This window comes from Coturnix japonica, chromosome 2 (assembly GCF_054131305.1).
Source record: "Coturnix japonica strain WE chromosome 2, WE-NBRP24, whole genome shotgun sequence".
Lineage (NCBI taxonomy): Eukaryota > Metazoa > Chordata > Aves > Galliformes > Phasianidae > Coturnix > Coturnix japonica.
The window spans coordinates 1,248,814-1,264,530 of record NC_140664.1 but is presented as its reverse complement, the minus strand read 5'-3'; the positions used below and the strand labels follow the sequence as shown (position 1 = coordinate 1,264,530).

Genomic DNA, 15,717 nt, shown 5'->3' with positions numbered 1-15,717 from the left:
CTGTAATCATTATTTAATTTCTGCCTTTACCTCCTGCCTTCACTCTTAGACATTTTGTAAACCACTCTCTCTACTTTAGTACCACTACCTTCCATATCCCATGTGTCCCCACTGGGACAGCGGGCTTTTGGGATGTGACACTGACATCAAGTGAGCCAGTTTTTCTCATTAGGTCTAGGGGCCATTAGAGATCTGAGAGATCTGTGGATCCACGGGGATCAGGGCAGAAGGATGACTTTTAGGTTGTAAAGTCCAGGAGGCAGTTATCTAAGTGAATGGAAAGGGAATGACCTCAGGATTTCCTCTTCCTGGTACATAAAATCCCTGCCATTCTCATCAAAGGAGTGCTAAGGGAACCTTTATGGTACTTAGAAAGTCTGCTTTGGGATTACCCCCTTCTCATCAGTTTTCCAGCACCAGATAAACTATACAGCATGAATAGACCTGCATAGTCCTTGTGAAGCTCCAAATTGGATTTCTGGGCAATACACATGTAACTGAGGAGCCAAGGTGGAGAAGTAGGGTTATTTTAGTATCTATTGTTCTTGACTTCCCTGAGGGCTATTTTATACTATTGTTATGTTCTTGACCTCAGGATGGCTTGATGGCTTGACCTCATCTGGACTACTGCATCCAGGCTTGGGGTCCCTTGCGCAAGAAGGATATGGATACAAAGAGGGATTGTTCATCAGCTGTGCTGGAGAAATGACTTAACTTGGGGTAAGGATTTCATGCTGCTCTTAGGATCTTCAGAAAATTCTGCCTCATTGAGGGAGTTGTGCAGCACAGAACAACACAGCAGGTATTTTTGGCAGTGAGAGAAACAGTGGAGATCTTGTAAGTTCAACAGTCAAATAAGGAGTGCATAATATTAAGAAAGTTGAATTCAGAGGAGAAATCTTCCAAATGAGGCAATGGATGAAGTTGGAGATGAAAGAACAAACAGTATATGCCAATCAGTCCAGTAACAAAACCCATGTGGTTATGATTATTCTAAACTTTCTATTTTTCTCTTTCTTTTGTTATTTTTCAGATTGAAGACTGCTTTTAAGTAGTGCTGTTCAGAAACCAAAAGTCAAAAAAGTTTATTTCAAAAAATATGATGCTATTCCTTTTGGAAGGAATATAAAAAAATCAAGATTAATCACACTTATTCCAACAAAGGAATCTATAATATTGAGGACTTAATGAGGTCTGATTTTCTATGGACCTCAGGCTTTTGTTTCTGTTCTTTTATATGTCATATTGCCTGTGCTCGTGTAGAAGCAATGGAACAACTGTCTTCTGTTCAGCAAATCCACTTAAGCAGCATACAGAATCACGGAATAGTAATAGACTCATTAAAATTGGAAAAGACTACTGAGATCATCCAGTCCAACCATCAACTTACCACCATGATGCCCACTAACCCATGTCCCTCACTGCCACAAACATAGAAATTTACTGACTTTGGGAACTTGTGTGTGATGCAAACTCACAGGTTGAAAGGTATTAAGCTTGCAAAGGGGAGGATGGAAAGAAACATTTACATTGCACAGTCAGTTTCAGAAATGCCTAAAAAGTAATAAAAAATAGTTGTCTCTTGAGTAATTATCATCTGCATTTTTTTTTTTCATCAGAAACTGTTGCTGAATTTAACCAAATTTTGCACCTAGCAATCCACCTTTCGGTTTTTCATTATTAGATACTTTTTGTAGTAAGAATGTTACCTGCCTTTAATGCCTGCTTGTAGTAGCTGTGGGAATAGCTCTAAAATAATGTCCAACTGCATGATCACAGTGAGTGCCTTGAGCTTCTGAGCATCATATTGACATGGAAAGTGGAGCCATTATTGCAGATTGTGTCAATAAGAAAAAATTCACAGCCTCCCTAATTACACGTTGCTTTGCTGGAAAAAAGTGGCTCTAGGGAAGTAGTTATGCTGTGCATAAACATACATCTGCTAGAGGAGTCAATAAATGTGATTTACATTAAGTCCATTTCACAACTTTCTTTAAGCTGCCTTAAATAAGAAAATTAAAGAGCTCATTATTATAGTTCTGATGGAGAGTGAGGGGGGAAAAAAAGACAAAGGACAAAAGAGGGAGGAGAGAGAGAGGGAGGAGGAGGGGGAGGGGGAGGGGGAGGGGGAGGGGGAGGGAGAGGGGGAGGGAGAGGGGGAGAGGAGAGGAGGGGAGAGGAGAGGAGAGGAGAGGAGAGGAGAGGAGAGGAGAGGAGAGGAGAGGAGAGGAGAGGAGAGGAGAGGAGAGGAGAGGAGAGGAGAGGAGAGGAGAGGAGAGGAGAGGAGAGGAGAGGAGAGGAGAGGAGAGGAGAGGAGAGGAGAGGAGAGGAGAGGAGAGGAGAGGAGAGGAGAGGAGAAGATGAATCAACGACTTCTTATCAGTTCTGTATATGTGTGACTTCACATTCATTCTCAACCAGTGGAGGAACATTTCTGAGTATCTTTGTATGCCCCAGTAAACACAGAGTGTGGAGTGTTCCCACTTTGATTTTGGAGAGGATTTCCACTAGTTTGAGACAGGTGATCTATTGATGGGCTATATCTGTTTCAGGTGACTCCCTGCTGATCAATCCAGGAGCACTGATAAGGTATTTCTTCAGTGAATGAAGGTGTGAGTTCAGTGAATCTCTAGAGATTTTAAGCTGGAGATGGCAGAACAAAAGTAAACACCAATTACTGGATTCAAATCCAGAAAGGTTTGAAATAAAATTCATCTGGTACTGTCAGACATTCCCCACTCTCATCCACCTTTCTTGCCTCCTTTGGATGGATTCTTCCATCACTTCCAAATTCTTGCACTGCATCTTGGTCATCAGCCCTCCATACTACCTTGCATTGTCCTTGATTCTCCCTTCTTGCCTTTAGACATCCTCCATCAAAGCAATCATATATCTCGTATTACTGAAGCTGTGTGTGTGTGTGTGTGTGGGAGGGGGGGGTGAAAGATAACAGGAATGATTTTTCTCTTTTCTAGCAGTTTTTAGTTATAATTCCCACGGTGCACAGTGGAGTTCTGCCCCCCTCTACTGGAAGAGCTCAGCATCTCCAGCCAAACTGCTCCTGACTTAGTACTGAGACATGGTACTGGTCCTTGCAGTAGATCCAGCCCTTTGGCTATGTCCATGGACTGCTCAAAGTCTAACTTTCTTCTCCTACACAGCTTCCTCCAATACACTCCCAGCATGGGATGACTTTGTCTACACCCTGTTGCTGATCTGAAATCTCAGTGGCTGTTTTTCACCTCTTTTCTATTGTCGGGAGCACAAAGGTGTGACTTGCTTAAGCTGTGGACCCAAATTACACGTTCAAACTCTCTTGGAATCTTAGAATCTCTGAGTTGGAAGGGACACATCGGAATCACTGAGTCCAACTCAAAGCTCCACAAAGGACCACTCAAAACTGAAACTCTGTCTGAGAGCATTGTACAAATGCTTCTCAAGCTCCAGCAGCTTGGTGTCGTGGCCACATCCCTTTCTCACACTTCAGTTTGTGGTTGAGTGATCTGTAAATAGTAGAAGACACAAGGGTCATTGATTGGCATCTAGGGATCTTCGGCCATCAGACTATGTCCTGCCTTTCCACCAAAGGAAATACCAGGGAGATACATTTGGCAACGTCCAATGGGATGAAGGTCTTTGGGAACAGATCTTTGAACTTAGCCTATTGCAGAAATATGCTTAAAGCTCTCTGATGAGCTATTTCCTCTGACATGTTCCCTTCCCTCAGTCCTGATGACTTGGAGGTATTTTATAGGTAACGAACCCAGAGAATAGAGAATATCCCTTCTGTAAAGGAATATATAAAGTAGAAAAGCAATAGCCTAGTAGCAGCTCCTGGATATCTGTCTTGCTGAGTGCTGGCAAATCTGACTGCTGAAGTCATTTTAAATATCCAGTAAACTCAGGCCTAGCAACCTCTATATGTTGTCCTGGCTTGCCTCAGTTCATCCATGCAAATTACCCCTCAGTCATAGGTAGATGTGATTGCATTCTGTTTCAGACAACTTTCTCTTTGCTGTACACAAAAAGAGCCTGCACAATCCACAGTACCATGTCTCCCAGACTCCTGGGCTACATGTGACCCAATACGAGGGGCTAAATAAAACAATTAAATCACCTCCTTATCCGCATCTAAACCCTCTTCTCCAAAGGCTCAGCACATTCAATTTTTATGTCAGTTATCAAGTAAGATTTATGACTCACATAAGCCAAGTTGACTGACAAGACTAAATTTTCAGAGAGCAATAAATACTTGAGTATCCCATGAACCAAGGAAGAAAGATAAGAAAACAAGGCACAAAGCATTTGAAGCAGATATTTCAAAGTTTTATTGTATAAATCTACAAAAGGCTTTGCTACAATAGCAAATAAAGTCTAGTACTATTCTATTGACAGGTTCTAGTGGCTTGGTGTGATCTTGTAACTCCAACATAACATGTGAGGAATAAGCTGTCTGATACAGTCAGATCTAGGACAAGTGATGTCGGCTTACAAAGACCTTTGGCTTCAACCCCTATAACCTGCAGTGATTTGATGTGTTTGCCTTTTGTACAAGGTTGTTTGAATTAATAATATTTCTAGTAAAAATAAAAACTCTAAGGTAGTTTTGTCAGAATCAGATGTAAAATTGCCTAAGGAACAAAAATCCAATAGTTGAAATTCGCTAAAGTTTCACAGGCACAACACATACACACTTCTTCATTCACATGACTTTGCCCCAGCAAAACAAACTACCAGTCCTTCATGGAGAAGCTGGTAATATAAACCAGGGTGCTACAAGTAAAGCTCCAGTCTGCTAGGAGCAATAACTGAAATAAAATCAGCCAAGGATACTTACTTGTGCACATTCCACAAAGTCAGTTCAAAATGTATAAAGCTCAGGACCAAATCAAGATTCACAGGCAGGCTAACTCATTGGAAAGTCTACAGATATAGAAAATGCTTATTGAGGCAGTTAGGTCCCTTGAGAAGGACTGTAGAAATTAAGCACCTCAAAATCTAACTTTGTATTGACCTTGGGATGATGCCTACCAAGTTGATTTTCACCTGTTTTCACATCATTTTCTAGTCTTGGACATTTCTGTTGAGCAATGTTGGAATGCACATTAAGTTCCATTGGCTTAGTTTAAAAACAATGGAACAACTCAGAATTTGGTTAGGTACATTTGTTGGCTGAAAACATACACACCCGCACTGACACACACACACGCATACCCAGGACAGTTGGCTCTGGAAGAGAGAGGAACCAACTGGATCCTTTCAAATGAGATGTGAACCAAACTGTCTTGCAAAAAGGCTTGGTTCAATTCACACATTGTCTTTCATGCAGCTTTTGCACTCCCTGGGTCTGGATGGAAGCAGCTGCACCAAAGCCAACACAAGAACCTTGGTTCTTGCAGTAACTGGCCCATGCAGATCCAGGAAGTGCCCACTGTCTCACAAGAGCATCCCTTTTGGCAAGACAGCTGGCCCTGTTGTGCAAACTCAAGCAGTTCAGACAAGCATCTGAACCCCAGGATGCTTCTCCGAACTTCCAGAGCTGTTTGAGGTTTGAAAGCTGATACCCGCATGAAATGAAGCGACCCTCAACTCAGGAAAAATGAGTTACAGCCTTGAGAGCATGGAGGGTTCGTAGCCTGTGTAGGGTCAGTCATTTGGCAAAGTTAATCAGGAAAGTTTTTTCTAGCTGATAATCCAGTGAAGATTTCTCAGTGGCCCCAGATAGCAGAGGTATGGTGTCATCACAACAGACAGTCACTACAAGTCCAGCATCCTTGCTGTCCTCAACACCCAGATTTGGCTTTTTTGCTCTGCCTTTTGGTTTCTCTTTTTCAGCACTTTCTTCTGCACTTGGACTAGTTGGACCAGCTCAGCCTTTTCTGCATCCTGTTGGAAGTGGCTCCACTTTTCACTCAGGCTCTCAGCATCTTGAGTACAGCACTGCACTGCATGAGAGGCTCTTTGGTGCACACTTTGCCCTCTGCCTTCTAGCAGTGCTTGCTTATCACCTGGGAAGACATGACTCTTGGGCACAGAGGAGGAAACTCAGTAACAGGAGCAGCAGGAATATCTAAAATAAAAAAAAATATGACACAGCTCAGGTTAGATTTCCAAAGTAGTGAGTACAAGGTATTTCTCAGGAGATGGGTTAATAATCAGCTGTGCCCACCAGGTGCTCAAGGGCTGAAAGTCCCATTAGGCATTTTAGTTTAAGCTTTTGCCAGTGGTACAACAGAAAGGAAGGCTGGATATACACCACACCCACAGCATTAATCACTGGGACTGATGCTTGTGTTTGCAAATCAAGCAGCTGAAATCCCACTATCAGCTGGTGACCTGATAGTGACCATTAGGTCTGAGGTCCCAGGACTAGCACAGATATTTGCACCTGGGCTATTCAATATTGTGAGTAAGGGTATGAAGAGGCTAAGAAAGGCCCATAAGGATAAAAGGAGGGGTAATTACCTGTGCCAGGCTTTCAATCAGACAGTAGATCTGGCACTGGGTGGCTGGGGATCCTGGCAGCAGGTCTCATGTTGAATCACTGGTTTTGAAGTCTTTTCCCTTTGGCTTTCCTTCTGAGTCTTGACTACTGTGATTTCTTCTCAGAGGAGGATCTGAGTGAGTCACTGTAATAAGGAGAAGATAATGCTTGTAATGCATGGCCAGCTCATCCTCAGCAGTGACACCCACTCCTCCACCACCCATTCCAGGTCATTAGTAAGAACTGCTCATTTCTCTCTACAGACACAGCCACTGCAGACTAATTCACTCTAAGCAAGGGAGAGGAGAGCCCTCGCTCCTCCTAACAAAGACTTACAGCTAGGCAAATGTGTAGAACAGATATACATCCACTTTGGGCTGCGTATGGACCTTTGATGTGTTGTCACAGCTGGGCACTCAAGCCCAGAACTTCATGGGGCAGATCCTTCCCACTCTCTCCCCATATTAATGGGAATTTGTTATGTTTGGAAACTTTTTCTTTTCACTGTCTTTTATTTCCCTTCGGTTGTCCCCCCCTTCTTTTCCTCCAAGCTCTACCTCATCATTTATAGTACTCTATGTCCCATTTATTCCACTGTAAGGCTCTCACTAAACAGACTAAATTTGGTCTAAGGTGTGCAGACAGAAAAATGCCAGAAGGTTGTCCTACCTTCAGCCTCTTGGAAGGAAGCAAGCCAAAGGTCTTGCAAGCCACTACTGCTGATGTTGCAGTGCCAGGAACATCCCACGGGCAGTCCTGTTGCTGTATGACTGCTGCATCTCCTTGCAGAGATGTTTCTTATTTGGTCTGGTGATGAATGCAGATGATGCTCAAGATGTGTCCAGCCTCGAGAAGCTTCAAAGAGCCAAATTTCATCATTCTCACAGCAATTTCATCTCAAAGTTAGGTCAAGACTGAGCATTGCTGTCTCAACATGGAAAATGTCACCAAGTCCAAGCCTGCCTCCATCCATGACAAAGGGACTGCTGTAGTAGTTCAGTGTGAGCAGATAATGCTTTGTCCTCAGGTGCTCCAGGACAGAGTTGCCGGACTTTCCAAGGTTATTTCGAGTCTGTCTGTTAAAGCAGAAGTTCTTCTTTATGATGCACAGGTTGAGCCTGTGCTGGGACATACAGCTCCTCTTTTTGCTTTGTTTTGCTTTTATATGGCAGAAGTTCCTGTTGTCTCCACTCATCAACATGGACATGATTTGCTGCTCTGGGGATATTTTGCTCTGGATTTAGGATGTGTTTGTTTGTTTCATTCAAAATATAAGGATTTATTTCCCTCAAACCATCCCTCCCTCCCCCCATTCTGCTTAAATCTCTCTAGTGTTTTCTCTCTCCACTCTCCCTTCTCTGAAGGGAGACACATTCTCCTTTCAATAAATGAACTCAGAATTTAATCTGAAACTCTATTTACTACTGAATGCACAGTAGAATGTGCAGAGAAAAGGTGAAATTTGCTTCTGCACTGCAATGACCTTGATTTGAGCAAACAAAAACTAGGATAAGGAGTAAACTGTCCTCTTGGGAGCAAAAGCATTAAAGCAGGTTAGGTGCAGTAGAATTAAAACCACTAAAAAATATCCAGATTCTTAAAGTTTTCATTTCATGAAGTCATAAGATTTCTCTTTAAATAAACACCTTTTTAAAAATAAAAAAAAAATATTTACTCCTTTAGATTAAGATAGAATAGGAGATTGTTAAGTAAACAGAAGCCCAGTGGTAAACTAGAAATGGTCAAAGGTCAAAAGAAGGATGTCCTCTCAGAACAAGGATATCTCTTCAGAAGAGGGAGGGGAGAAGGAGAAGAGATCCAGATGGGTAGGAACCCTCAGCCAATAGCTGTGCTCATGTGAAGTCCTTGAAAGCCGCCAGTGCCAAGCAACTGCTTTTGAATTTGGGGAATTGTCTCTAGTTTCTTGTCATGGGTCTTATAAAATAGTCCATTCCCCGCAGTGGTGCAAATAGCATCTCCAGCACCACTGGATTGCGTGGCTCATGTGAGGTGGGCAACCATATCCTAAGGTGCCTCTCCCCCTTCACCACCCTCCCCCCACAAGCAAAGTTAATTCCTTTGCTATGGGCTGTTGGACTGAGCACGCCTCATGTCATGTCTCAGCCGGAACCTCTCTTTGAGCAGAAGCTTCGTAAATATGCCCTTTTCTCCCTTTCATGTAACCCAGATTGATATCTCCACCCAGCTAGCTCATATGACAGTAGCTGGTGGGCTAGGGGGCTGCTCGGGTTGTGTCCCATTGCTTGGCACAGGACTGGCAGTGGTGGAGGGAGGCACGCTCTCTACAGAGTCCCCAGACTGAATCTCAGGGGTCCTCTGAGGGCTGGGCTCTTCTGAATGGTCCATGTTGCCTTGGACTTCCTTCCCTCTTTGAATCAGCTGCTCTAAGGTCTTGGGCAAGGGGTAGCTCAAGAAGCGCTTCAGTTTGGGCTGGAGGGTTCCTACCACGTACTGAATAATCTCTTCCTCATCTGCATCAACATAGAGGGTCTGATACAGGTCTCTCTTGCGCCAGAGGAACTGATCCAGTGGCTCTCCCTCTTTCTGGGGTAGATCCAGCTCCCTTTTGATAGCATCCCTTGTCAGAGTCCCCTCGCTGTACTGCAGGAACTCTTTCTTGAACTCAACCCAGTTCTTGACAGAGTCCTGCTTGTACTCCCACCACTTTTTAGCTGGACCGTTCATATGGTTTTGGATCTGAGACAACCAGTACTCCTCTGTCCCACCCACCTGCTTTAAGTACTCCTCCAAGTGGCTCAGAAACTCATGTGGATCCTCAAAGATCTGAGTCTCCACTGGGGATGCTGGAGCATCTTCTGACACAGAGACCCATTGGTAGGAATCATGGGCCTGGGGGATGCTGGGCACCTCCCCAGGTGCTGGGGTCAATGCATACATTTGGCTCATATCAAGGGCATAATCATATATCTCCCCCTCACTTGGCCTTATCTCTGGACCTCCTACCCCAACAGACACAGTCTGCTTGCCATGCTCCCCAGGACAATATTTGCCTCCCATGGACTCCAGACGGTCCGCCCACTTCTCCAGACGGAAAAAGACCTCCTTCCAAACATTCATCTCTCTCTTGACCCACCTCTCCAGATGAGCAATGGTCTCCTGACACCTGGCCAGGCAGGCCTTGATGGACTTCTTCCATCTCTGATTATCAGTTGGCACATGGTCCTCTAAGTTATTCTCTAACTTCCCCACTGATTTCTGCAAACCTTTCAGCTCACGCTCTACCTGCTTGGAGACTTCAGACAGGAGGTGCCGGTGGGTCCTCCTGACATGCTCCAACATTTCTGCCCTGCATTTCCCTATTTGTAGGATCACATTGGGCTTGTTGGCTACTCCACGGTGCCCCTGGAAGGAGTGGATGCCCGCATTGGTGACATTATCCAGCTGCATGGCTCCTACTGTATAAGTATGGAACACAGACAGAACTGGGTTATAAGCCCTGGCCCTAGAGCCTGTTCCTAAAACCCTCAGCACAGCACTTCCCAAACAACACACAAAGACTTCTAAACCCCCCTCAAAGGACTTTCAGACACAAACACAACCAAATCAGATATCACCACAGAGCGAGCTGTTCAGTCCCCGTGGATCACAGAGAGAGTTGGAAGCAAATTTCTCCTCCTGGAAACGCTGGTCTCACGTGTTCAGAGTGTCCCAGAGAGAGGCAGGATCCTTCAGGAGCACAAGGAGAAGAGCTGGCAAAGACGTCTGACCCCAAACATGTGCCCGCTACCTGCTCGTCTGTAGCTGAGAGTCTTGAACAGCGCACAGTCCCCGCTCGTTGAAACACGCAGCGATGCTCACAGAAGCTGGAAGCTGTTGGTGCTGCAAAGGGAAAAAAAATAAAAAGAAAAAGAAATCCTGATGATTTCTTCTCCAGTAAACTTGCTGAGACAAAATTGCTTTCGGTAGAGATGCAAAGAGCTCTGCTTCTCTTCCCTGTCTGAACTGCCACTAGTCCAGGCACTTCCATCTACTTATACCCCACACAGCTCAACATGTGGGTGTTGCCCTGCCTCCTCTCGCACTCTCAGCACAGCATTCATTGGAGGAAAAGCGAGGCCGGTGTCTGTGGCAACCCAGATCTTGGCAGCCTCCCCTTGCTTCCCACCCCCTCGCCTACGCCCCCAGACTCGACGCGAGAAGCACTTGAAAGGTGCTGGAGACAGTTGGATAGATGGATGAGTAATCGCACCTTCCGCCTTTCAGATTGCAGGAAAAACACTTATTCATGCCACAACTATTTACTCAGCAAGGTCATCATTAGCATGCTTCTCCTGGCAGGGCTCTCAGAGGGAGAAATGAGGAGGAATTCGGTGTGTCACACCAAGGCAGATGCCCACGGTCCCCCCGCACGCCCTCACATGCACACACACACACACAGAGCTGCTCACTCCTAATGCACATGCTTGGAAATGGTGACAATTCAGCAGGAAAAAAAAAAGAAAAAGGAAAAAAAAAATGAGAGAGAGGGAGAGACAAAAAGAAAAGGAGGGGGGAAGAATAAGGGGGAAATACTCAAAGGAGCCACTTCAGTACACACTGCAGCACTCTGGACTTTTCTAAAGCATTGGCAGGTGGGAGTCATTCCCCACTGCTTAATTGCACAAGACCAACCGCTATCTTGGGAATATTCAGTCAGGGAGGGGGATGGCATCCTGGTTTTTACACCAAATTAAATCCGCCCATCAAAAGCCTGTTCCGTACTTAGCTTGAATCAGATGCTTAATCAGTTAGCCAACCCACAAGCGCAGATGAAGCTACATTTGTTCTTCGCTCCTGACAAAGCAGGAAAAGCCAACCATAAAAGGAGACCCGGGGACTTATGTAAGCCAAAGATAAAGGATTCCCTAATCTGTGAGAGTTCCCTGCCGGAACCTCCCTGGAGAGGTTCTGAGGACATCCGGGGCTTCTCGTCCCCTCCTGATGACAGTGACTGGAGGCAATAGGATGCTGATTCATGAATATTACCTAAAAAGAGGTTTTAAGCTTTGTTGCCGCTGAGGAGGTGCTTTGCCTCTGCTTGAGACAATAGGCAACGTGCCAGGCAGGCTTAGAAAGGGTCCCTGCTCCCTTGGCTCCTTGCCACATGTTTTCTGTTGGGTCAGAGCAAAATGCAGAGGTGATGGTCCTGAAAGGGGATCTCAGTGATCCCATGCATTTGGTCAAGGTGGAGTCCCCCAGGAAGAAAGTGGTGGTGGTTAAACAGCATTTTGTGTTGAATGCCACAAGGGACTGGGGTCAGGGCATCCCTTCCCACCATATCCATGTGCTCCATGAAAATACATCTGTTCCCTACCAGATGATGCAGTATTGGCATATGAACAAATGACTCCGGCTACTGGGGTAAACAGGAGGGTTATCTGAGGCTGTGTGGTTGAATTAAAGTGGGGAGTGCCATCAAGAAGGGCTCAAAAGTCTGAGGGTAGAAGCCCAGGATTCCTAATCCAGCAGACCCTCCTAATGACACTTTATTATGCCACACATATGATAATGGGGGTATGACTGTCAGGCTGCTATGCTGCCTGTCTCCCTTATTTCTCCACATTCACCCAGCTTACCTGGACATGAGATGTTTGTACAATTGTGTTTGTGTTTAGGAAGGGTTAGAAAGGAGATTATTCAAGGAGGTGGGACCGATCAATAGGTTTTTATGCTGAAATTTCTATACTCTAGAGAATCCTCCTTAAACCTATCTTGCTATAAAATACCACAGAAACTGGGAGAGTCTATGCAATCTGACTATGGTTTAGAATAAGATTATTCTCTGGAAAGGTTTTAACCCAAGATCCTCAGAAATTACCCTTACGAGAGTACCAGTGAATGCTATTCCAGCCTCTGATACCTCTCCTTCATTTTCCTTTAGTTTTCAGAGTGAAAGGATTCATCAGGGACTGAATGGCATATTTTGTCACTTAGAATCATAGTCTATCCTGAATTAGTGGGAACCCACCAGGATCACTGAGTCCAACTCCTGACTCCATATAGGTCCACCCAATTTTTAAACCCTGTGTCTAAGAGCCCTGTCCAAACAAGGTAATTGAGGCTGAAATGAACCTCAGGAGGTTCCTAGACAAACCTCCTGTTCCAAGTAGGGCCAGTAGCTTCAGGGTCAGATGAGGTTGTTCAGGGCCTTATCCTGACAGATCTTGAAAGCCCCAGGGATGGGGTTAAGATAGCTCTTTGGACAGCCTGTCCTCAGATGGAAGATATTTCTACTTACATTCAGACTGAGTGTTTTGTCTCCCTCTATGCCCGATATCTCTTGTCTTCTTTCCATTGACCTCTGTTTTGTCCATGATAACCTCCACACAGGTACAGGGGTCCACTGTTTGGTCCCTTAAGGCCATCCCTTCTCCAGGAGCCTTGGTCCCACAACAAGTGATATCAAACAGTCCTCGACTGAACTTGGTCCAACTGAACAATGTATTTTATTGAGGAGTACAAAGCTGGATATGGTCTAATACATCCTGATCAGAGGAGATAAATGATTTCTATTGATCTCCTGGCTGTGTTTATGCTATCTCAGTCCAGGTCATTCTTTTTTTTTTTGCTTCTTGGACACACTGCTGGATCATGCTCAATTTATTGTCTCACAGCACTCTCAGATTCATTTTTTTGACCTCTATCAGTAAGTCCCTGCCACAAACTCTTTCTTCCCAAGCATAGGAAACTGCTCCTGAATATCATATCCTTGTGGAATGTTGGAAAGTTTCTGTTGGTTCATTCTTCCAGCTTGACCGGGTTTCTGGGCTCACCTCCTGCACCTCAGTCACTGAGCTGTCCTCCTAATCTGTGTGCTATTCTTTTGCAGAAGGGGTGGTGAGGGAGAATGAGGAGGAGGAAGAAAGGGGGTTTTCCTTCTGGACCTGCTGAGGCATGTCTGATTAATATATAGAGATAAGAATTTTCATTGTCTTTCTAATTAAAGTAAGGTGTGTGGGAAGAGGAGGAGGAGGGAGGGGAGCCGGAAAAGATGGGAGGACGATGAGGTTGAGCACTGATCGCTGACAAGGAAAGGCAATTTGAGGCAGATAGATAATTCTGTAGCACAGACAGAATGATGGGCATGGAGGGACAGGAGGTATAGGGCAAGATGGGAAGGAGGCTTTCACTGCTACAGCATTTTTATTCCATGGCTTCACAGAGAAATGAGGGGACAAGAGAAAGAGAATTTTGAAGTGAGAAAGGAAAAGGAAGAGCAGTGAGCAGGGATAAATTCCTATGAAACAGCTAAGCAGAAAGAAGGAAGGGAGAGAAAATAGTAAAAGTCACATCTCAGCTCAGCAGGGATGCTGTCAATGTGGGTTGTCTCTATAGAGCTTCCCAACAGTGTTAAAGCACAGGAGATTAGGATCAGTCCCAAAACATAAGGAGAAAGAAAGAAAAGCTGACAGCCTAATTGTATGGCAGCAAGAAGTTACAGAAAACCCTGTTGCAGGGAAGGAGAGCAAAAAAAAACCAACCAAAAGAATACAGGATAATTGATCCATAGCCAGCATTGGAAGCTTCCTGGTGACGGAGGGTTCTTTGCTAAAGATCCATCTCACCCATGGATGGGGGATGATGCCCTGTCCCTGAAGGTGTATATGGGAGTTTAGGCAATCCGATCTAGTATTTGATCTGACAGCTGGCAGCCCTGCCTGCGGCAAGAGGGTTGGAACTGGATGATCCTTGCGATTCCTTCCAACTGAAGACATTCTGTGATTCGATGATTCTGTGGTGATTCTATGGGTTTTCCTTCCCTATTCTATCTCATCACAGGACAAGACACTTTCTGGGGATGAGCCTGATCTGTGAGCCAGATGAGCCTGGTGGATCAGTGGGAAGGGAAGATTTCAAGGCATTGAGATGTTTAAGGGTCAGCAGACATATAGTCTTTTAGTATTCCACACTCAGAAGAGTTCTTCTGGGTTCTGTGTTATGCAGTGCCAATACTCTGATTATTCACTGTGGTGTGCACAGCATTCCTTCACTGCAGAGCTGTTGGGAGGTCCCCATCCTTGACAAGGACTGTGTGAAGAGCCTCAAGTTAGAAATCTGAACATGAATGTGCAATGAATTCCATACCTTTTCAGGGGACTGATTTCTTCCACTGGTGAACAAGGAGTTTTCTGTTTTAACCTACAGCTGCTGTGCTAGAATTTTCTCTTTCACCTCCAGAAATACTTCTTTCTTCTAGAAGGAAAAAAGGAAAAAAAAAAAAAAAGAAAGAAAGAAGGAAAGAAAGGAATTACAATCCTTCCCCTACTGATCCACTTACAGCATACTGCAGAAAGCTGGCCAATCATTTGTTTCTCTCGTAGCAAAATCCTCAAGAAGGGAAGAAAAACAGAAACCAAACTGCTGGGCTTTGTTTTATATATATATATATATATATATATATATATGTATAATATATATATAAACAATAATAATAACACGTTTTATTTACACCACACGTCCCTATTCAACCACCTCCATCCCTGGAACACTTTATTGCATTGAAGTTGGCACTCACAACACAGATCTCTGCATTCAATGCATAGTTCACGTCAGTGGCTCCATTGTTCCTACCCACCTGGCCAACCATTGTCCTCCACGCTTGGGGCCCACACGTCACATGCTGGGAAGGTTGGGAAACAAGCAGGGAGCTGAGGGCAGCCTGCTATCAATATTAACAATAATCATAATAATTACTCTTATTATTAGCGCCACTCCTTCTGGTGTGGAAGAGCGTGCAAGTTCTCTCTTTTTTCTTTCAAGCTGAAAAGCTCTCCTTCCTGGGGATGATAGAGTATTTTGTTTTCAGGCTAAAAATATCTTCTGCCTCTTTTTTTTCCCCCCCCCCTTTTATTTAATAGGAACTTTGTTATTTTTTGCATTCTCTCTGGGCAGCGAAAGCATTGAGTGCCTCTGAGTACTTCATTTGCCTCCTCAAGACTGCCTGAAGCTAAATCAAGAGAGTCAAGGGTAGTGTCAAGTATTTTCTCTGTATAAACTTGAACTTTGGCGTTGGCTGTTCTGATCCTTGTGGGGTCAACACAGTCAATTTTGAATGAACTTCATTTTCCACCTGTGAAAATCTCTGTTAAGGTCTTCGAGTATGTTTTTTGCTAGCAAAACAAGCAATCCCTGTATCTAAAGGACTTATTCACATCTGATCTATGTTGGAAAACTGGGGAAATCTCGCTTGCCTTTATGCTGAATAGCTGAGA

The 15,717-nt window shown here is 44.5% G+C and overlaps 1 protein-coding gene across 1 annotated transcript; it reads right to left on the bottom strand.

Moving 5' to 3' along the window:
- Positions 1-4,304: 4,304 nt before the first annotated feature.
- Positions 4,305-10,526, bottom strand: ARC (activity regulated cytoskeleton associated protein). Its single transcript, XM_015856469.3, has 3 exons — positions 7,154-10,526; positions 6,466-6,629; positions 4,305-6,070 (listed from the first exon to the last, which is right to left on the bottom strand). The coding sequence occupies exon 1, from the start codon at positions 9,911-9,913 to the stop codon at positions 8,696-8,698; it is 1,218 nt and encodes a 405-aa protein (XP_015711955.2). The 5' UTR covers positions 9,914-10,526; the 3' UTR covers positions 4,305-6,070; positions 6,466-6,629; positions 7,154-8,695.
- Between the last annotated feature and the right edge of the window lie 5,191 nt (positions 10,527-15,717).

Bases quoted from the DNA above. Each gene is read 5' to 3' on its own strand.
- ARC (XM_015856469.3), bottom strand. From the start codon at position 9,913: ATGCAGCTGGATAATGTCACCAATGCGGGCATCCACTCCTTCCAGGGG.